Genomic DNA, 23,721 nt, shown 5'->3' with positions numbered 1-23,721 from the left:
GTGTGAGTGGGTACCACAATGTGATTCTCAAAAGACCCCTTCAAATTGCATTACTCCAGGACTTTGAAACTATCATAAAATCAGCAAGACCTTTCAACAGCCCTAATATCTACACATATGCAACAAACTTTATTAATATATAAGTACAAGTAAATAAATACATTCTAAAATAATACATCATCCGAACAGAAGTGTAGCAGTTATCCGCTTCATCAATTGTCCTAAAAACTTATTTTCTCTTAGCTAGGAAATTGGACATGTAAATTCATTTACCCTTTGAGGTCAAGGAAATGGTCCAAGGTTGTCGTAATAGTCTGTGGTGCCAGCATTGCATAGAATATAACTAATGTGGGCGAGCCCCGTGGCTTAGCGGTTAAGTGTGCTTGCTCCACTCCTGGCGGCCCGGGTTCAGATCCCGGGTGCGCACCGACACACCGTTTCTCCAGTCATGCTGAGGCCGCGACCCACATACAGCAACTAGAAGGATGTGCAACTATGACATACAACTATCTACTGGGGCTTTGGGGAAAAAAAGGAGGAGGATTGGCAATAGATGTTAGCTTAGAGCCGGTCTTCCTCAGCAAAAAGAGGAGAATCAGCATGGATGTTAGCTCAGGGCTGATCTCCCTCACCAAAAAAATAAATAAATAAATAAATAAATAAATAAATAAATAAATAAATATAACTAATGCAATCACACATCATTTTGGCTTGACAGAAAAGGATACCTTTTGCTTGTCTCATACCAATTTGTTTTGGAAAATGATCCCTTCCATTCTCCCTCTCCACCCCCACCCCCCGCTCCTCTCTCTCTCTCTCTCTCTCTCTCTCACACACACACACACACACACAAATATTTTGTGTAATTTAAATGCACCTGTCAGGGTTAAATTCAGAGGCAGCAAAAGTTCACTGTGTGCTCTGTTCCCCCAGACACTCTGTTCCAGGAATGAACATGAAACTCAAGTTTGGCCAATCAGAGTCACTGGACAGGAAGTGGGGACTGTTTTAGAGGCAATGCAAAAGAGAGTTTCTTTACTTTTGAAATTACAAGCTTTAAGAATCATATAAGCCCGTAGCTGCCAGGACCCATTATTGCTACCCATTCTGAAAATAAACCCCAAAAGAAAATTAAGTCAACATGGAGATTTAAAAAAAGAAAGAAAATCATGATAATATCAGTGAACACTGGATCCAGCCATGCTTTGAGCCAGTCCCTCCTTGAAATTTACCAACTTCACAAGCCAATGAATTCTCTCTTTTGTTGCTATTTTGAAACACAATTCAAGCGTTCTTTAGAAACTCTGGTCTTAATTTACCTGGAAAACGCAAAAAATGTAGACGGCTAAGTTTAAGAGAGTCAGAGAAATTCTTCATGTGAGCAGTGAATCTGGAGCAGGGCAAGGCGGTTCTTTCATGATCAGGGCTGGGCTATAATATCGAGGAGAAAATACACAAAATAAAATTAGGTCTCTGGCTCCAAAAATAATCCATGCCACCTGCCATTCTTACTTCCCTAAATGAGAATATTTTAAAAGTTTTTTTGCTTCCTTATTCTCTAAACAAAATAATCCTAAAAACAGCTACAATTGATTCCAATTACCTATACATGCACATCCTTCCCATATATTTCATTAAAGTGGCAAATTAACTTATTTATCTATTCATTCAACAAATTTTTATTGCGTTACACTACATGCCAGACATTGTTCTAGAAACTGGGGATATAATAGAAGGAGTCTCTGTCCTCATGGAATTGACATTCTAGTGGAGGTGACATAAAAATAAATAAATACATCTATAATATATCAGATTGTGCTTTTTCTAATGCTAAGAAGAAAAACAAGACAAGGTAAGGGGAATGGAAAAATGTTGAGGCCAGTGTACTAATTTATATACAGAAATAAGAGGTGCCTTCTTGGACAGGGTGACATCAAAGCAAAGACTCAAAGCAAAGAGAGTGTAGCCATGTGATTTCTTGAGTCATTTCAAGCAAGGCCATTGGGTCAGAGGGTGGAGACATGGGGAATAGGGATGTGGGTCAGAACATTGGGGAGAAGGGGCTCTCAAGTAGGGCTTTGTCACCTTGAAATAACCAAACTCAAAAATAAAGAAGAGAAAGAGACTCAAAGATATTGGATTATTAATATGAATAAGGTCATAAATAAGGACAATCTGATTAGATTTTAATCCAAAACAATTCAGCAAACATGTGGTCAGTACTAACTGCCCATCAGTTGTTTGTGTGTAACTTGTATTGCTTGGACATGATTGGATATTATTGTTTAGATATTGGACATTATTGTATATATAGTGTTGTTTGGATATTATGTGTTTAGGGTGGTGTTAAGCTGCTGGGTCTATATAGGACCAAACCACTCCCGCACAAGGAATAGGATCTTCCCTGAAGGGTGAGGTTTTCATCTCCTCCTTCCCCACAGCCATGTCATTCACCCTGCCTCACCCATTCCTTGAGGAAAAGGCTTATATCTCCAGCCAGAACCTTTAAACTGAGTAGGAGGGTCTTAGGAGGGAGCAGAGTAAGGACTCTCCCTTTGCCATGACTACAGACCAAGGAGGCAGGACAGACCTGCAGGGATGAGGCATAAGAGGACATATATCTGTTAAAATGCAGGAAGAGATCTGGGAACTGAGTGACCCAGGCCAGCTGCACCAGTGACAGGGTGTGGGAAATTAACTGAGGAAGGGTCAGAAACCTGTACTTTATGTCTTTTCTGCTGCCAGCATTTTCTTTATTTCTATATTTGTTTTGTCTTAAGCGAAGTCTTTTTGGAATCCATCATAGATGAGCTGAGAGAAATGAAATGAAATGGCTTTCTACAGTTTTAAGGGGAGGGGGGACTTCGGAAACAGTAGTAACAGTAAGAGTGACAGGCCTTGAGAGAAAGTGAAATGAGGGGAAAACTATTTGTGTGGCTGGGTTAGTGCCACTGCCCCCCTGAAGAGGATCTGTCCATGGACAAACCTTGGGGGTAATGGTTCAGAGCAGGGGCTGTCAAATCATGAAAGCCCGTGTCGAAATCTAATCTCCACTGCTCTATCTGTAGGAGCTGGAACAATTTACCCTCCCTATGCCTCAGTTTCCACCTCTGCAAAATGGGGCTAATGCTACCTCACAACAACCATTATCCACATTTTACTGATGAAAAATTAACTTACCAAGGCTGTATAAGCAGTCAGCATCGAAGGTAGGTCTCAAATCCACTCTTTCCTACTCTAAAGCCCACGTTCTTAACCCCACACCATATTGCTTTCCCATCTTAGTGTTGGTGCAACCAGCAATCCAGATATCCAAACCAGAACCTGGAAGGTCGCTCTGGCCTCCTCGTACCCCCTTCACCCCAGATCCACTCATAACCAAATCCTGTCAACCCCATCCTCTCAATGTCCTCCAGACCCATTCCCTCCTCTACAGTCCTTCTGCCTTAGCCTCTCCATCCATTTCCTGCTTGCAATTCTCCTCAATGGAATTCTCTTTTCCCATTCTCTTTCTAAAATCCAATATAATAAATATAATAATAAATACGGCACTCGCCTTCTTAATAGTGTTCAATTGTTTCCCATCATTTAATTGATAGTCCTCGAAATTTACTGTCCATAAAAATCAGCTGGAGAACATGCTAAATGCAAATTTTGATTCAAAAAGTTGAGACGGGTCCCATGAATGTACATGGTTAACAAACAGTACAGGTGATTGATACAAGTAATATGTAGATTCTTGTTACTCAAAGTGTGTCCATGGACCAGCATCGTTAACATCATCTGGGAGCTTGTTAGATACGGAGATTCTGTGGCCCAGCCCCAGACCTACTGAATCAGGACCTGAATTTTAACAAGGTTCCCAGCTAATTTGTATGCACATTAAAGACATAGATCACACTTTGATCTAAAGAATAAAATATAAAATCTTTTCCATGGTATAGGAGGCTGGTCATGACACATCGTCTATTTGTCTCTTCCCCCCTATCTCATAGGAATCTCTCTGTGATCTAAGTTTGACAAATTGGAGAAACTGAGGCACCAAAATGCTAAAGCAGCGACCCCCATCTTCTCCATCTTGGTCCCCTGAGTGCCTCCCACAGTCTCTACTACATAAAGCATTCTTGGTACATGTTGAGTCAAACGGAACGGAATTAATGTATGTTTTAAAACACATTTCAAAGCACAGTATTACTTTCATATTGCATCTTTCATCAAGGTATGATTTAACTGGAATGAAAAAGAATGAACAGAGAAAAGACTGTCAATGTCATGAGCTAGATGCATTCTACTCCTTAAAACACTGAACATGTCGTCATTGGGCAGGGGAAAAGGGTACTTAGTCCTGTCTGTGAAGTCCTTGCTGTTCTCAGTTGATTTACTGCCTGAAGTTAAACTCATGCTCTATATATTAAAGCACAACTCCACCTTTTTTTTTTGTTTAAGAAGAGCAAACTTTCACCACAAAGATACAAGAACAGTAAATATTGATCTTCTTGACGGATGGTGCACCTCACGCCACAGGCTACTCAAGCATCTGCTCATTACCACCCAGCCCTCCCCTTTGTGGGGAAATAATGCCAAGTGGCCTCCTGTGCTATCGGCTGCAGATCGCAAATATTTAAAAGCAATAAATTTCTCTGAATGAAAAGCACCTTTCTTTGTTCTCCAACCCCCTCTCCTCCCAAGTCATGTTGATTTTGGGACTGTGCATACTGCCAGCACCTGTACTTTTCAATTGTTTGCTTGCCAAGATCGCTGTGGTTTTCTTGCTTGGTTTTAGGAACCATTATAAGTCCAGTAGCCAATGAAGGTGTATTTTCTTTCTCTCTTGGCAATCTGCAGGGGAAGTATCAGCTTCAGGACACCAGCAGCAACCGTAACCAGAAGACATAGAAAGAGAGGAACAGAAATTGGAGCTCCTCTATCTGGGGACTTGTCCCCATATGAGAATGAAAAATGGACCACCGCTACAGACTAATAAGAAAGGTTTGGATTTCTTCAAGAGCCTTCTTATTTGGCAGAAAGTTTTTAAGCCTGGTTTTGCTGAAATCCAGAACCATTCTTTAACTGAACATGAAGACCTGCAATAAGAAATAAGAACTAGATCTCAGCAAGTGGAAATTTGAATTGTGATTGAGACTGGCCACTGAGAATGTTACCCCCAAGGGTCTAAATATGAATATTGAATAAAACTATTATCTCTTCTACATGAAGCCTTACCCACCATTTGATGGAGTAGGATTATGCCCTGTGTAACCTTGATCACTTCTCTTAATCTCTTCCCTCAGAGCTATGTGTCAATAGAGCATTGGAGTACAATAAACTGCAGCCAGTCATTGTGATCCGGTCAATGTAGATGACAAACTGGGTGTAGGGACAAATGGTCTATGTGTAAATCTTTAGCCCTTTCTTGTACCAAAGTTGACTTTTCATTCAAAAAGGGTGTTACAGCCTCTCTTACCACCACTACTGAGGATGGTATTTGTTATTTTCATTTGCTACATTTATTCTACTTTCAGGAACATGTATTTAAGGATCCAAATGACTCCAAATCTTGATCCATATGGTTTCAGTGAGCACGTCCCCCCAAACTTCAGGGATGAAGTAAATGTCCAGAACTGAGCACATCAACACATTGCATTCTGTTGGCTACAAAGACTGAAGTTCAGTATCAATGAGATATAATGAGATTTTGTTGAGACTTCTGGAATCAAGGTCTGACTATGAGAGATTGTAGACTCTGGGGCTGCTGCAGCTGTCTTACCAACATGAGGCAAGTGCCTGTTGGCTTTGAGTTACTTTTCTGGTAGGACAGCTTGAGTTTGGTGAGCTGTACTCTCATGCCTATTCTGCCTGTTGCCCAGAGACCTGCATTTGTGATATGAGGGCTCAAAATGCAGTCTATGGTCATGGAACGGTTTATGTCCCTCTGGATAAAACTGATGAGTTCTGATAAGGATGACACTGATAAGGATGATGCTCATTTTGCCTTAGTTGGCATCATTCTCCAATCAGGTGAGCGAAAATGTCCTAAGTAGTTTACTTATCCCAAAAATACAAGAGATGATACTTGCTACAAACACTTAAAGAGGCATTTTGGTTTTGTCAATGTATGTCGTGAGCCATAGAGTAAGGAGCTAAAACCAGCCTCCCTGTTTACACTGGATTAGAAAGATTTCCAGAGAATTGCATAACAAGTGTTTGGAATTATATGAAAATTATTGAGCCACCTTCAGTTTCTTGTAAGATCTCCACAAATTACAGGAAATGTCAGAGGAAACATGAAAATACTGTTGTATAAATTTAAATTTAAAATTAAATTCAGATTTACACATAACACATTTGTATGAAGAGTTAAATATTTATTTTTAGAAAAATTGTTCCGCAAGAATCATCAACTCTAGATGCACTAAAATTTATATTTCAAAATAATTTATCATAGGGCCTGCCCCGTGGCTTAGCGGTTAAGTGTGCGCGCTCCACTGCTGGCGGCCCGGGTTGGGATCCCGGGCGCGCACCGACGCACCGCTTCTCTGGCCATGCTGAGGCCGCGTCCCACATACGGCAACTAGAAGGATGTGCAGCTATGACGTACAACTATCTACTGGGGCTTTGGGGGAAAAAAATAAGTAAATAAATAAATAAACAAAATAATTTATCATAAATGTATCCCAATGTCACCATCGTCCAGAAAATACTCAACAACTTTAGTAACAGTTGCATCAGCAGAAAAGATTCTTCTGAAAATGAAAAATTATCAAAAATTATTGCAATCTTGGCTATCCATTCACATTTAATAGTAAGGCACTAAAAGGCTGACTGCAAACTCTGGGTTCCCTTGAGCAGGGCTTGCTGACTACTGGGCTTCACTGTAGCATGAGGCAGTGAGCCCGTCTTTCCCATGACAGATCCCTCAACGTCAGAATGTGAAGGGCTTTTCTCTGGTTTCTCCAGAGAAGAATCCTCCAAATACCAGCCGGAGAAATACTTGCCTGGCTGATTGCATTCTGGGAACAGAACAGGAGGAAGGACGTGAAGGTTCCACAGGCCACTATCTAAAACTTCAAGAAACTCCTGTTTGAAGATCCCACCTCATCTCTGAGCCCAGTGTTTCTGGGTTGGGAGCCTCTCTAACTCAGTTTTGCCAGAGAATAAACCCTTGTCCTGACTCTACAGAGTGAGCCAAGGAAAAATGGAGCTCTGTATCCAGACTGCCACCAGGCCCCTGTTTTAAGCCCTGTGCCCGTTCCCTGCTTTAGAGGATACGCGAAACCTTCAAGGTGCAGGTTTCTTGAGGGTAGAGCAAACTGACTCACTTCTACTTGTAGGATTCCTGTGTAGACTTGCGTTGGGAGTCACTCCATTCTGTTAAGTCAGTGACCACTTTTTAACCAACTTTATAGCTTTCTAAAAGATCGTTGAAATTGCTCGCTTGATGTTGTCTCCTCTCTGTCTTTGTTTTTTATCCTTGCAGGTAAATGCATTTTGTTTCAAAGCAGTGCTTCCCAGTTGTTTTCAAAATCATGTGAGAAAAAAAATATATAGCATTTGTAGGGAACACTGAGATAAATGGATGAGACCATTCAAGGCCCAGGGCGACTGGTCTGACCTTACCTACTATCCCAGCCCCTACAAGGCCACCAAGAAGACTAAACAGATTAATATCTCCGCCTACTGCAACCCTTTTGCAGCATACCATTTGGAAGGCTCTGTTCTATTGTTGATTTTGAGGGGTTTGGGGAAAGGCAGAGGAGATAAATAGGAATCTCAGTCTCCATGTTTAATCAGCCACACCTCACTGCTCACTCTTCCATATTGTCCAGGTTAGATGATTTTTTTTTTCCCTGTGGATATGCATCTCATGTTCCTGAAGTATCCATCCAACTGTTCCATCTTTCCGATACGTTTTATCCAGGAAAACTACAGTCACCAATTGCTTCTCTATAATTGCTCTCCCTTGGAAGTAGTAATGCTGCTTACCCTAATACCCTCACTAAAAGCAAATACCTGGCTCCATGATGAGTCGCTTAAGTCACAGGAGCCTGAACCCCAGACACATCCAGCCTTGTCCTTGGTGACTGGAAAAAGAGGAGCATCTACCTCAGCCAATGAAATAGAACTGTCATTAAGACAAAGGGGATAATCTAAAAGAAGCTAACATTTAGTCTGGCGAGACAGTGTAACATGGCACTCAAGACCGTGGGATTTGAAATTAATAATACCTGAGTTGGAGTCCTGTCTCCACCATTTACTGAATATGTGATCCTAGGAAAATTATTCTCTCTCTCTAAGTTTCAACATCCTCATCTGGAAAACAGGATTTAACAGCAATTCCTGTTGCTATGAATATTTAAATGAGAAAGCAACTGCAAAGTGCCTAGTACAGAGGTGGTGGGGTAAGAAGTGGGAATAAAATACTGATGAAAGGTTGAAAGGAACAAGATAATATTCCCAAAAAAAAAAGAGATAGAGTCTTAGAAAAAAGCATTAAATGGAGAATAAAAGGGATCAGGGCCACAGTTTACAAACACACAGACACTTAGGCCCCACCATCCACAGAGAAACAGAAGGTATAGATACAGATACAGAATATATAAAATAGGATATATGTATTAACATATAAAATATATATAAAACAGGGTGTATATATATATATATAGTCCTTATATGTGATAGTAGTTCTAGGAATTAGCTTCCTGATGTTGTTTTCCAGGAAAAGAACAAAGTTACTATCTCCATTTAGTTATTAATTAGCTCTTCAAATGGGGTCAGGCATCCTGGCCTATTTTTAGCCCTCTTTTTACAAGACCATAAATGAAAATACAACTGACCTTCCATCTTATCATCTGTCTCACTCAGATGCCAGCCCACACATTATTCTCTGTGGAAAAAGAGCCCAATGTGACTATTTAAGACTAATACGTGGAGGGATGTCTATATGTGCGGGGCCAGACCATCACGCACTTAAAACTATGTGCCAAAGGAAAAGAAATTGTTAAAGTGGGAGAAAATAAATAAAAGGTTAACACCTCCTTGACAGCTATGAGTATATATGTTATTGAAGCGAAAGATGTTGTTTCTCAAGAAAACATAAACTTAAGTTCCTTCCAGGTTCTCCCTAGTATTGGGGCTTAGATCGTACTTGGACAAAGGAATCATAATTCAATTAGCCAATGATTTATTACAAAACACTTTGCCCACACTGGATATTTTGATGTGTAAACATCAGAGTATTACACTCCTTCTATCCCAGGCTTCGCATTTCAGATTTCATTAGCCAATAAAGCCAGGTTTATTTATAATAAAGTTAAGCCCTTCAAACCACTGACCATGGAAACCAGATTTTGAAATAATTCAGATTTGTGTTTCTGTTCTTTCTAATTAAGGGTAATATCGGGAAGCACAGACAGTGGGTAGCATTGTTCGAGCACCATGGATTTAAGCAAGAAAATCTGATTATCAGCTCATGTCAGAAGCCAAGCGATAATGCAGCTTAGCATTCGTTGGGGCTTTTTCTTTAGCCAAAAGATAATTACCGTTCGTGAGGCCTTACGTAAGTGTATCTAATATCTAGGGCCCTAAAATTTATGAATAGCGAAGGCACATAATAGGCAAAGAAGAATTACTGTATTTATTATTTCTATGGCTTGTCCCACCATGATAATTTCATTATCTAGCAAAGTCAAATCTCTAAAATCAAAGTATAATTTCTTAAAGGACAAGAAGTTAAATATGCTGGCAAGGTTTTCTGCCCAATTTCTTCTGGTAAAAGTTATTTCTAACGAATAAGAAGTAGACTAGCCGGAATTTTAATAGGAAATTTACCAAAGGGGAGTCAGAGTCACCTATTGAGCTCATTGTACAAATAGATGTTAAGCTTCTGCAGTGAGATATTTTTTCTTTCAGAAAGTGTTATTTCTTCATCCTGTGCTGTTGATAATAAATGCAATGCTTCCTACCAAACAACACCAAAAATCTGAAAACTGAAAAGCACTTCTTGGCAAAGATGATGGTGTCAGAGGGAGCGTTGCTATAATATAGCGACTTGAGTATATATCACGAGTTATATCACAAGAATATATAAATTCTGGCAACCCACAGGGGAAAAGTATTTGAACTAGGGGTTAGAAGTTTGATATATAAAACCAGATCTAATAACAAGGATGAAAAAAAGTCTAGTTGTAAAATATGCAAAATAAGAATGCTGAGATCCTCGAAAACAGAAAGAAGCAACTACTATTGGAAGAGAAAGAAGCATGATTGTCCTTAACTATAGACTCTTTTTTAGGAATAAATTTTGTTTATCTACTACTCATTGTGTACCAGCAGCAACTAACACTTCACTGGGGACGTACCACAGTCCAGGTATTGTGCTAAACAGGTTAGACATGTTAACTCATCAAATCCTCATAGTAACCCCATGAAATCATTACTTTATTCTCTCCTTTTTACAGAGGAGGAAAATGAGTCACAGAGAGGTTCAACAACTTGCCAAACTGGCTCCCACTACTCCGAACTTTATATAGAAAGTACTTAATTTTATTCATCCTTATAATTTGATTTGGTTTTATATATCAAATTTCTAACCTCTAGTTCAAATAATTTTTCCCCTCCGGGTTCCCAAAATTTGTTCTGTGTGATCTATACTTAGGCTGCTTGTATTACAGCAACGCTCACTCTGACACTTCCTGAAGCAAAAGGAAATGGCATTTTAGGACTCATCAGAGTAGTTCCACTGCTGGCTTGGGCACTAACAATCAGCTCTCCAACTGTGGGCAAATCACCAAAGTCTCTGTTGGACAAAAGTCAAAAGGCAATGATGTTCCCTTCCCTGCCCATTTCACATGGTCCTTAAGGCAGCATGGGGAGTCTGAAAGAATTTTGAGAAGTGTGAAGTGCTGTATAGAGGTGAGCATATTGACAGGACAAAGCCATTGGCGAAGGTTGGAAGCAGAGCGTGAAAGGGTCAAAGGCAAAGCTCTCAGAGTCTGTATCCGGCACGCTCCCCTCATTCCCCCACTCTTCTCTTGAGCTCTCACTTACAACACAGGTTTATTTGAGGGAGGCAGAAGAGTCGGGACAATAGCAATGATGACAATGACAACAAAAACAACAATAATAAATAGATGTGCTCATCAGTACAGAGAAGGAATATGTGCAGTGAATCACAGCACAGACCCTGGAGCCAGGCTGCCCAAATTGGATCCTGGATCTACCACTTGGGCAAATTGCTCTACCTTTCTTTGCCTTGGTTTCCTCATCTGTAAAATGAGAATAATAATAGCTTCTATCTGATAAGATATTTATAACAATTCAGTGACGATATATATAGGGAATTTAGAACAGCCTGGTGGAGAGTCACCACTATATATATATACATTTGAGAGTTGCAAGTAGTAATGTAACTAATTGTTCAGTGAAATGTGCCACTGACTCATTGGTTGTTATACTAGCAAGTTAAAAGATGGAATCATGGCTTTTCTTTGTTTCTATTTTTTATCTTGATGAAAAATTAGTGACTTTTTTTCCACTTTGGCCAAACAACTAGAACAGGAACTGTGTTTCACAATTTATGTGTCTGATTCTATCTACTTCTGACTGTTTTTATATTTTAGTAACAAAATGACCTCTTGAGCATTGTGGAACCATCTTAGACTATTGAGACTGCAGTTTCATGGGGACTATGTTTAGGGGGATCCTAAGGCAGAAATAACAGAAGACAAAATAGTCAAGTTAGCAGCAGGCACAAAACAGCAGGAAAAAGGGAGGAGACACTCAGTGGATCTCCTTCCCCAAAATCCCTGGCCATAGCCCCTCTGCTCTTGCTTTGACCCTAATGAGATATACTAAGAAGGAAGAACAAATATGCGCCCTACAATACTATGAAATAAAGTACATTGTGCCCATTTTACAGGTGCAGAAATCATGGCTGAGAGTTGTTGACTAAACTTGCCAAAGGTCAGACAACAATGAAGGAATGGGAACCACAGGGAGAAACCTCCTACATTTGAAGAAGGAGCCCAGAGTTCTATACCACTGGTGGTTCAGCCTTGCACATAATGATTGAGTAGCAAGTGGATCAGAAACCTTTAACACTTTTTGTAGTGTTCTCCTGTATTTTTAAGACAATATTGAGCGACTGAAGACTCAAACTAAATATTTTCTGCTAATAGAATGTCAATTTCAATTAAAACAAAATGAGCTATCAGCATTAGCCTAATACCAAAGCCAAGCACCACAAGAAACTACAGACCAATATCCCTGATGAATATTGATGCAAAAAAAACTCAAAAAATACCAGCTAACTAAATTCAACGGCACATTAAAAGCATTACACAACATAACCAAGTGGGATTTATTCCTTGAATACAAGGATGATTCAACATATGACAATTAATAAGTGTAATACCACATTAACAGAATGAAAGACAAAATCCGCGTGACCATCTCAACTGATGCAGAGAAAGCATTTGACAAGATTCAAGAACTTTTCGTGATAAAAACACTCAACAAACTAGGAATAGAAAGAAACTGCTTCAACATAGTAAAGGTCATATATGAAAAGCCCACAGCTAACATCATACTCAATGATGAAAGATTGAAAGCTTTTTCTCTAAGCTAAAGAACAAAAACAAGGATGTTTGCTTTCACCACAACCATTGAACACAGTATTGGAAGTCCTGGCCAGAGCAACTAGGCAAGAAAAAATAAATAAAAGTCATCTAAATTAGAAAGGAAGAACTAAAATTATCTCTGTTCATAGATGACATAGTCTTATGTGTAGAAAATCCTAAAGATTCCACAAAAAAACTGTTAGAACTACTAAATAAATTCACAAAAGTTGCAGAATACAAAATCAACAGACAAAAGTCAGTTGCATTTCTACACACTAACAATGAAAAATCTGAAAAAAGGATACTAAGAAAACAATTTCATTTAAAATAGCATCAAAAAGAATAAAATACTTAGGAATAAACCTAACCAAGGAGGTGAAAGACTTGTACACTGAAAACCACAAAACATTGCTAAAAGAAATTAAGACACAACTAAATGGTTAGACATGTCATGTTCATGGATTGGAAGACTCAGCATAGCTAAGATGTCAATACCACCCAAAGCAATCCACAGATTTAACACAATCCCTATCAAAATCCCAATGGCATCTTTTTAAGCAATAGAAAAGTCCATCCTAAAATTCATTATGGATTCTCAAGGGCCCTCGAATAGTCAAAGCAATCTTGAAAAAGAACAAAGTTGCAAGTCTAACACTTCCCGATTTTAAAACATATTACAAAGCTGCAGTAATCAAAACAGTGTGGTACTGGTATAAAGACAGACAAGTAGGCCAATGGAATCGAATAGAGAGCCCAGAAATAAACGCTTACATATATGGTCAAATGAACTTTAACAAGGGTCCCAAGACCACTCGATGGGGAAAGGACAGTCTCATCAGCGAAGGGTATTGGGAAACTAGATATTCACATGCAAAAGAATGAAGCTGGATTCTTATCTTATACCATATACAAAAATTAACTCAAAATGGATTAAAAAACTAAATATAAGACCCAAAACTATAACACACCTAGAAGAAAACATAGGGGGAAAACTTCATGACATTGGATTTGAAAATGATTTCTTAGGTATGACACCAAAAGCACAGGCAACAAAAGCAAAAATAGACAAATGGGACTACATTAAACTTAAAAACTTCTGTGCATCAAAGGACATAATCAACAGAATGAAAAGGAACCCTACAAAATGGTAGAAAATATTTGCAAATCATATATCTGATAAGAGGTTAATATCCAGAATATATAAAGAACTCTTACAACTCAACAGTAAAACAAAAAAAACCCCAATTTTAACAATGGGCAAAAAACTTGTATAGACATTTCTTTAAAGGGGATATGCAAATGGCCAACATGCATATTAGTAGATGCTCAACATCATTAATCATTAGAGAAATGTAAATCAAAACCACAAAGAAATATCACATCGCACCCATTAGGATGGCTACTAACTAAAAAAACAGAAAACAAGTGTTGGTGAGGATGTGGAGAGATTGGAACCCTGTGCACTGTTGGTGGGATTGTAAAATGGTGCAACTGCTATGGAAAACACTACAAAGTTCCTCAAAAAAATTAAAAATAGAACTACCCTATGATCCAGCAATCCCACTTCTGGATATATGTCCAAAAGAATTGAAAGCAAGGTCTTAAAGAGATATTTGCACACCCATGTTCATAGCAGCACTATTCATAATAGCTAAGAGGTGGAAGCAACCCAAATGTCCATCAACAGGTGAATTGATAAACAAAATGCAGAATATATATACAATGGAATATTATTCAGCCTTTAAAAAGAAGGAAATCTTGTCACATGCTACAACATGGATGAATCTTGAAAATATTATGCTAAGTGAAATAAACCAGTCACAAAAAGACAAAATACTGTATGATTCCACTTACATGGGGTCTATAAAGTAGTCAAATTCATAGAAAGAGAAAGTGGAATGGTGGTTACCAGGAGCTGGGGAGAAGGTGAAGTGGGGAGTTGTTGTTTAATGAATACAGAGTTTCACTTTTGCAAGATGAATAACTTCTCCAAATCTGGTACACAAGTACTCTCAAAAATGGTTAAGATGGTAAATTGTGTGTTATGTATGTTTTACCACAACTAACAATTTAAAAATGAATAAATAAAAGCTACTACAGGAGGGAAAAAGTGAACTGTCCAAAACAGATCCCATGGGTATGTGTGGGATAGATAAATAGAAGAGAGAGTGACACAGAATTTGATGATGGAAGAAGCAGAGGGCCACGATCTGTGCCTGGGCATGGCAGCCCTGACACACTCCTGCTTGAGGCTTCTCTCATGCACCCCCAGTAAGGAGGCATCAGGGCTCCGGACCAAATTCACCCTGTAGTTCTCTTCCTATCTTCTATGTTTGCCTTGATTACTTTTTGATTGATTCTCCATAACTTAACTTCCCTCTTGCATTTTTCTTATTTCTATCTTTTTGCTTTACGTTCTGGGAGATTTTCCACAACTTTTTTCTTGCAATCTTCTATTAAATTATCTACCTTTAGCAAGTATATATTTGATTCCATGATCTCTTTTTGTTTGCTGATTTTTCTTTTTCGAGGACACAGTGGTTCTTATTTTATGGATTTTCTCAGAATTCCCCAGAGGACACTAATTAAACGTCTTTTTAGAGTAAATATTTTCTTCTGGTTTCAGAATTATGTCTGTTTCTTCTCATGCCAGTTTTTCTATTGGATCTTCTTGGTTCTTCTTTTTTGTGGAATCGATTTTCCTTAAATTCTGCCAGTCCTTGGTATTATGAACAAAAGCCTAGTTGATGAGTTTCCTCTCTCTTTGTGCAGATGTGATTCTCTTTTTTTTGTGTGTGAGGAAGACCGGCCCTGAGCTAACATCTGCCAATCCTCCTCTTTTTGCTGAGGAAGACTGGCCCTGGGCTAACATCCATGCCCATCTTCCTCCACTTTATATGGGACGCTGCCACAACATGGCTTGACAAGCGGTGCATCGGTGCATGCCCGGGATCCGAACCGCCGAACCCCTGAACCCCAGGCCGCCACAGCAGAGTGCGCGCACTTAACCGCTTGCACCACCGGGCTGGCCCCCAGATGTGATTCTCTTATTAGAGAATTCAGGGCTTCTCTTCATGACCATGAGCTTGGTAGAGGTGGTCAAGGCATGTGAACTGTCTGGATTCGCTTCAGGTGTGAGTGGGCTGGCTGGGGCTCTTCCAAATGCCGGAATGAGAGGGCTTCATTGTAAGGCACCAATTCCTATACTAAGAGTCCTGGTCCTCCTCCTAGAAACTCTCACTTTCTTTAGTAAAAATACTCTCTAGTTTTGTTCTGGAGACAAAACCTTGCCTCCAAATCACTCCTGCCTTCTCGTCAACATCTGGGTGTGGAGTGACTTACTTGATATGAACATTTGTCTGGGTTTTTTTGTTTGTTTTGATTTCTGGCCTATTCAACATCAAATCAATTCTTTTCTATGAGAGAAGGAAATTCTCCATTGGGAGGCAGCACCCAGCAGAAATTGAAGGGGCAGACCCTCCATCATCTTAACCCTTGTCATCAGGCAAATGTCTTTGTTTCTTAACCTATAGAGGTGCCTTAGATGCTGTTTTCCAAGCTCAGCCCTCTTGACTCACACAGATGCTATGAAACCCTGGTATCCTTCCTGCAGTTCAAAAATGGAAATGTCCTCCCAAGTACACTCCCTAGAGCTATTGTGAGGAATTAACCACTCAGTGATCTAGCTGAATCTTCCCTTTCGTCTGTGCGCCATTCCCCTTCCAAGAGTCTTAGTGGGATTATTTAAACTTAAGTTAGGCATTAGAAGTAGTTTTCTCCACAATCTTACATTTTGAAAGCCTTTTGAGGCAAGAAACATAACTGCTTCCTGGAACAGCTCTTTCACTTAAGAGAAATATTGCCATTCCATTTATGAGAAATACAAACTATATCACTAAAATATATCTATTTTTTAAATTAGAAAAGTAATAAATGCTCACTCTAAAAATCTTAAACAGTATAGAAGAGTACGCTGATTTCACCGCTTTCAAGAGGTAATTAACGTTACAAAAATGTTCTTGGGTTGCTTTCAGAAAGTTTTGATGCATATATAGTGCCATTATACACATACACATTTTTTTGTCCAAACAAGTTCACAGGGTAACCCAGAGAGAGCTGTTTCCTCCTGGTCCACTTCAGTATGAGTGCCACATGCAAGAGAAAGCCAGCCCAAGCCCTACATCCAAAAGCTAGTTGGAAAGTAACCAAGATCTTTATGTCAGTCATTCAAAAAAAATAGATGAAGTATTGCCTTGCATTGCAAACACCAGTGTGTTCTGAAATTCCTTCTACCTCTTCGCCTTTCTCCTGAAAGTCCTGCTCTTCACGGCATGATAGCTTTCTCTTTCTCTCTCTCTCTCCCTCTCCCTCTCTCCGTTCCCGTCCTCTCACTCCCTTTCTCCTCCCTACCAAAGAAACATCTCAAAATTCAATCCATGCTAGCTCTAGTCTTCCCCCTTCCTCCTGCCTCGCCTGTGTAATCCTTTATCCCTTAATAGCTTCTTTCCATTCCAAAATGATTAGTCTTCCTAGGAGTCTTTCAGTTCTCTGTACCCATCACTGCATTAACCCAACAAAAGGTCAGAAATGGCCGGCAGGCCAAAGAAACAAAGGCCTTTTCCTCTTCCAAGGCCAGTGGAGAGGTCAATTATGAAGACACACATGCATCTTGTCCTTGCCACAAGATGCTACTCGCTGTCTACGATTTGCTTCTTCTACTTGTAAATTCATCACGGGCATATTTGCTCATCAGCACATAGCATTCTGATTCATTCTTTTTAAAAGGACATAGTATTCCATAATATTAAGAATGCATTTAACCAGTTTCTGCTGATAAATATATAGATTGTTTCCGGTTTTTTGCTCTCGCAAGGAATGCTGCAATGAATAAACCTTGTATACGTATCTTATTATAAATGAGGAAGGATAGATGTGCTCTTGGCAACCATTGGTTTGTGTCTTTCTGGCTTAGCTTCATATAATATAATAACAACTAATTCTTTGTTGTTCTTTAAATCAGTGAATGAATGAATAAGTTAGCAAATAACTGAGAGTGTGATGATAAACCATAACCAAGGTAAATGATGTAACAGTTGGGCCTGTGTTACAGGATTTAACCTCTACTTAGCCACTGTTGAATTCAACTTTCCTCACCTGCAACATGGGGAAATATTTCCAAAAACCATTGAAGGATTAGATGAGATAATATCAAAAATTGCCTGACCCAGGGCGATATGAGCTTTTATTGAACTAAAATCATGCATCCGTGTCAATCGTTTAAATAAGCGGAGTCTGGGTGCTGTGAATGTTTTGTGGACAAGGAAAATCCCCAGCAGTGTTGGAAAGCCACAACGCAGAAAGAGCTATCTCAAACCCTGGAGGGCATCTTCATGCCTCCACTATTTTGGACAATATTCATAGCACGATTGTGGGCATTGTTATTTGCCTTGATCTTCCAATGACAACTTCAAAAATTAATTTTGCAGGTACATACTTTCTTGTTCTTAAGAAAATCTACCATGATAGCTACATAAGCGTGCTAAACCTTGGGGAATTTTTACACCATCATAAGCAAAAAGTATTTACTAAACAATCGTTTACATGCTAGGTAATATTCAAAGAAAGCCAGTGCGTTCCTGACCCTAGGAGATACAAAAAAAGCAACTAAATATAGTGGAAAGATCTTTGGAGCCACATAGACCTGAGTTTAAAGCCCAGCATTCATTCATTCATTCATTCATTTATTTATTCAGCACAACTTAAGTGGTCTGAATGCCAGGCACTACGTTAAGCTGTGGGTGCACAAATTGCCCGCATTGTCACTTAAAAGATACTTAAAAAACCTTAGCAAATGGTTTAGCTTCTCTTTGTCTAGGGTACAATGCCAACTTCATAAACTTTTCATGAAGGTAACATGTAACGTGCACGGCAATATTCAGTAAACGGTGGTTTCTTCCCACTCCTCCTGACTAATGGATAAGATTTAAGACAAGCTAAAAACATATTAACACACTCATAGAACTTAACGAAGAAAGCATTAACCCAGAGGAGAAGAAAGAGCAGAATAGTTATGTCAAAGTTAAGTCAGGGAATTTCAGAGACCTTGAGGCCTAGAACAGACACATAGTAGATACTCAAAAATGTCTATTGACTGAACATATTAATCAAGATTTTAAATAATTAGAGTCTCACATTTGATAGAAGGCAATATAGCACACTGGGAAGAGTTCAGTCACAAAAATTAGGCGACTCAGGCTCGAGTCTAGAAATTCTGGTCCCCCAGCCATGTTTTCTTAGACAAATTATAATTTTATCCAGTCCCAGTCTCTTCATCTGGGAAGCTGGAAGGTTGAGCTTCCTAAGGTACCAATAATTCCAGGTAAAAATACTTGTCAAAGCTCAGGCCACCACTTCATAGTTCATTTTCCCAGTCTGAAATCGACCTGCATAGAGTTTCCTTCAATCTTCCATCACCTTCCAGAGATGATTTAAAGACCCAGATGGGTGGACTTCATCAATATAGCTCTGTTTGATTTTTTACTCTAAAGTATAATGTAGAGACTAGCTAGTTAAGAAACATATCAATGCAAAAAAAAATCCATTTTAAAATCTGAAGACTAAAAATTAACCAGTGACTTTATGTTTTTAGCAAACACACTTACCATTGTCTGGGGTTTTATTGTCCCCCCTAGTGAATAGAAGCCTTTAAAAATGCATACACCTAGAACTGAATACCGTGTCCAATCTATTGGCACTGCATGTTTAAACACCTGCATGTCATCATCAGCCCTTCATAATATTGTTAAACAATAATTACATTTCTGATGAGTAATGAATACAAATATATTCTTCCTTGAGATGTACTCATTCTTGTGTTATAAGTAACCCATTAATAGAATGTGAAAGCTACTCAGGTAAAACAGGACTCATAAATACATCCATATAATACTCAATAAAGTTTTTAAATGATCATAATAAACTGCAATGATGTCATCTTCTTTATTAGAGAATTCTCACCTTATTTTTCCAACGATGATTGATTTCATCGTTTTTGTTTACCAAGATCTAAATTTCACTTGCCTAATCAGATTTAAATCAAAAAGAAGTTTCACTTTGAAATTTGACCAAGTTTAGTTTGACTCATATTTGAAATGAAAATGAAGACTTGAGATAAATGCTAAGCTTGACTTTATTTAAAACCAACAACATTTGCTGATGGATTTAGAGAGAACCTCAGAGGAAATAATTCACCTACTTCCCTAAACACAAAGTCAACAGCATGCCAATCATTGTGATCAAAAAGGAACAGCCTCAAAAAAACAGCCTTCAATGTATTAGTCTATAAGATTCAATATTAGTTCACGTATATGAGTCAGATGGATGACAGTTTCATAAAAAAAAAAGGACGAGCCTCGTGAAAACAAGAGACACAAATATAATGCACTTTATATTTGTGTCTCTTGGTTTAGAAGAGATAGTAAAAGCTAACACACATGGCAGGTTTTCCTCGTGTGCCAGGCACAGTTCTAGCATTTTACATTGAACTCACTTAATTCCCATAACAGCCTTCTGAGATTGGTGCTATTATTATCCCATCTTGCAGATGGGGAACCTGAGGCATAGAAAGATGAGCCATATCTCCCAAAGTCACAGGGCAGAAAGCAGCAAAGCCAGGATTTGAACTCAGTCCATCTGAGCCCAGGGTTTGGCTGCATAATCACTATCCTTAACCATTTATCCAGTTTGCCACCCACTCAAGCGATAGCCATCTGAAAGCAGGTACCAGCAACCTCAGCATCACATTTCTGAGTAAGCTGGAGTACAGTCAGGAGCTCGGTGGTAATTCCAAACTCTGCTCTTGAACTGGCCTTTTGGAAATCCATCTTATCCTGACCCCAGCTTATCTGTGGCTTATTGTGTGGACTTGTTCCTCCTTTTTCGACACTCTAAGCCCTCAAATTCATCTGATCAATGTCACATCCACCATGAGTAAAGCAGGCTACTGGAACCCTGGTTAAGTGCTCCAAGTCCTCTGCCGCTCACAGTCTTCCTGAACTCGTTGTTAATGTGAGCCTTTGGTCCACAGGCATAAAGTTTATTACAGAAGAGGGTTAACACGATCCAAGATACAGCAATGCTCCTGCTTCGTGGTGTTGTTTAAAAGACGCAGAGCAAGCCAAAGTCACACTCCCTCTCCCCAGCTGTTTTTGCTGCAGGCGTCATGAAGTGAAGCAGCTTTGAAGCGGGCTGAACACCCACAGGCACCCTGGAGTGTTGACTGAGGTTCCAGGTGTTAGACCTGGGAGGGCATCTTGAGAATCAGGCCAGCTGCCCGGGCACCCTTCCTGCAGAACTCCGATCTCCTGGGGGAATCCACACCTGCCAGCTCTTCTGCCACCTCCGGGGAGTCAGCCCAAACCTGTTAAACCTAAGCCACATCCTGCACTCACAGCCCTCCAGTGGCCCCTCATCTCACTCCGAGAACAATCCCCATTGGCTTCCTACTAGACTGAACAGGATCTGGAACCCCCACCACTGCTTTGACCAATTCGGGATATTTTTAAGTGTGAAAAGGAAGCCTCTTAATTAAGTATTCTGAAACAACAAGTATAAACCTGGACTGTCTCAGGCAAATAGAGGTGTCCCTATTACCTCTCTTACTTCATTTACTACTCTGCCCTTTGCTCACTCTACCACAGCCCCTTTGCTATTCCTTCAATATCTCAGCCTGTTGTTGTCTCAGGACCTTTGCACTTGCTGTTCTCTCTGCCTGAAACACACTTCCTCTATATCTCATGACTTTCTTAACTTGACTGTCCAAGGACCTATTTACCAGTTCCATCCTTTCTCTTTCAATGAATGAAAAACATGGAACTTCCTTTGAGTGCCTTTCTTCTTTCTACCCAATGTTCATGTCTTCATTCAATAAGCCATCCAATTAGTTTCTGACCTTGGGGCCATAGAAGAGGTTCTACTCAGGGTAAGAGGGCATAGAGGCAGGGAATTTGCCAAGGAATCCACTGTCAAGGAAGATATGGGGCCCAGAGACGTCATGAGGCTGTCTGAAGTTGGGCAGCATGTGTCGATCTCAGCTACACTCCCAGTTGCTCTATTTTACTATCTTCTCAGATCTCTCCGGGACCATACTGCTCTTTCTTTCTTTTTTTTTTTTTTGTGAGGAAGACTAGCTGTGAGCTAACATCCATTGCCAATCCTCCTCTTTTTGCTGAGGAAGATCAGCCCTGAGCTAACATCTGTGCCCATCTTCTTCTATTTTGTGTACGGGACAACTGCCACAGCATGGCTTGACGAGTGGTGAGTAGGTCTGCACCCGGCATCCAAACCCACGAACCCTGGGCTACTGAAGCAGAGTGTGCAAACTTAACCAGTATGCAACGGGGCTTGCCCCTCCTTCTTTTTCTTTTTTTCTTTTTTTTTTTTGTTGAGGAAGATTGGCCCTGAGCTAACATCTGTTACCAGTCTTCCTCTTTTTTTCTTTTTTCTCCCCAAAGCCCCTAGTACATAGTTGTATATCCTAGTTGTGGGTCCTTCTATTTCTTCTACATGGGATGCCACCTCACCACGGCTTGATGAGTGGTGCGTAGGTCCACACCCAGGATCCGAAGTGGGGAACCCTGGGCCACTGAAGTGGAACACGCGAATTTAACTGCTATGCCACGGGGCTGGCCCCTAGTGCTCCTTCTTGAAACACATTCTTGAGAAATTCCTTTCATTATGGTCTATTGATGGTGAAATCTCTCAGTTTTTCCTTATCTTAAAATATCTTTATTTCATTCCCATCCTTGAAAGATCATTTTGCTAGATACACGATACTAGATTGCTGTTTACTCTCAACGTATTAAAGATGTTATTCCACCGTCTTCTGGCCTCCGTCATTGCTGCTGAAAATTCCACTGTCGGTCTGATTTTCATTCCTCTGTACATAATACATGAGATCAGTCTTTTCTCTCTGCTCTCTTAGTCACTATTGCATCCCCAATATCTGGCATAAAACAATAGTAGCTACCACTTACAAAGCACTTACCATGTCCAGGCACTGTTCTAAGTGCTTTACAGTATTTAATCTTTATTTCTTATTGTGGTAAAACATACAAAACACAAAATGTACTATTTTTGAATATATAATTCAGTGGCATTAAGTACATCCACCATATTGGGTAATGGTTACCTATTTCTGGAATTTTTTCATCATCCCAAATGGAAAATCTGTACCCATTACCCCATGACTCCCCATTACCCCCTTCCTCCAGCCCCTGCCAACTACTATTCTACTTTCTGTCTCTATGAATTTGCCTATGCTAGATACTGCATATAAGTGTAATTATACAATTTTTTTCACTTAACATAATGTTTTCAAAGTTCATCTATGTTGTAAGCATGTATCAAAACTTCATTCCTTTTTATGGCTGAATAATATTCCATTGTATGTATATATGTACCACATTACATTTATCCATTCATCTATTGATGACACTGGGTTGTTTCTACCTTTTGGCTATTGTGGATAGAGCTGCTATGAATATTGGCATACTTGTATCTGTTTGAGTCTCTGTTTTCAATTCTTTTGAGAATATACCAAAATGGTGGTTACATCATTTTACATTTCTACCAGTAATGCATAAGGGTTCCAATTTCTCCATACCCTTGCCAACACTTGTTATTTTCTGGTTTTTTAGTAATAGCAATTTTAATGGGTCTGAAGTAGTATCTTATTGTGGTTTTGATTTGCATTTCCCTAATGACTAAGGGTGTTGAGTATCTTTTCATATGCTATTGGCCATTTGTGTATGTTCTTCAGACAAATGTCTATTCAAGCCCTTTGCCTGTTTTTTAATCGGAGTATTTTTGTTGTTGTTGTTGAGTTGTAGGAGTTCTTTATATACTCTGAATATTAACCTCTTATGAGATATGATTTGCAAATATGTTCTCACATTCTGTGGGTTGCCTTTTCACTCTCCCGATAAAACTCTAAGAGTTTTATAGTTTTAGCTCTTACATTCAGGTCTTTGATCCACGCTGAGTTAATTTTTGTATATTGCGTAAGGTCCAATTTCCTTCTTTCACAAGTGAATATCCAGTTCTC

At 39.4% G+C, this 23,721-nt stretch overlaps 1 protein-coding gene across 1 annotated transcript in view; it reads right to left on the bottom strand.

Moving 5' to 3' along the window:
- Positions 1-1,266: 1,266 nt before the first annotated feature.
- LOC131421889 (uncharacterized protein C12orf42-like) overlaps positions 1,267-23,721 on the bottom strand; it is a 36,250-nt gene continuing 13,795 nt past the window's right edge. Inside the window, exon 3 of the mRNA XM_058568795.1 lies at positions 1,267-1,431. Within this exon, the coding sequence (XP_058424778.1) occupies positions 1,285-1,431 (147 nt within the window). The 3' untranslated portion in view covers positions 1,267-1,284. The remainder of the gene's footprint in view (positions 1,432-23,721) is intronic.

Source organism: Diceros bicornis, chromosome 25 (assembly GCF_020826845.1).
Source record: "Diceros bicornis minor isolate mBicDic1 chromosome 25, mDicBic1.mat.cur, whole genome shotgun sequence".
NCBI lineage: Eukaryota > Metazoa > Chordata > Mammalia > Perissodactyla > Rhinocerotidae > Diceros > Diceros bicornis.
This window is presented reverse-complemented; position numbering and strand designations above follow the sequence as displayed.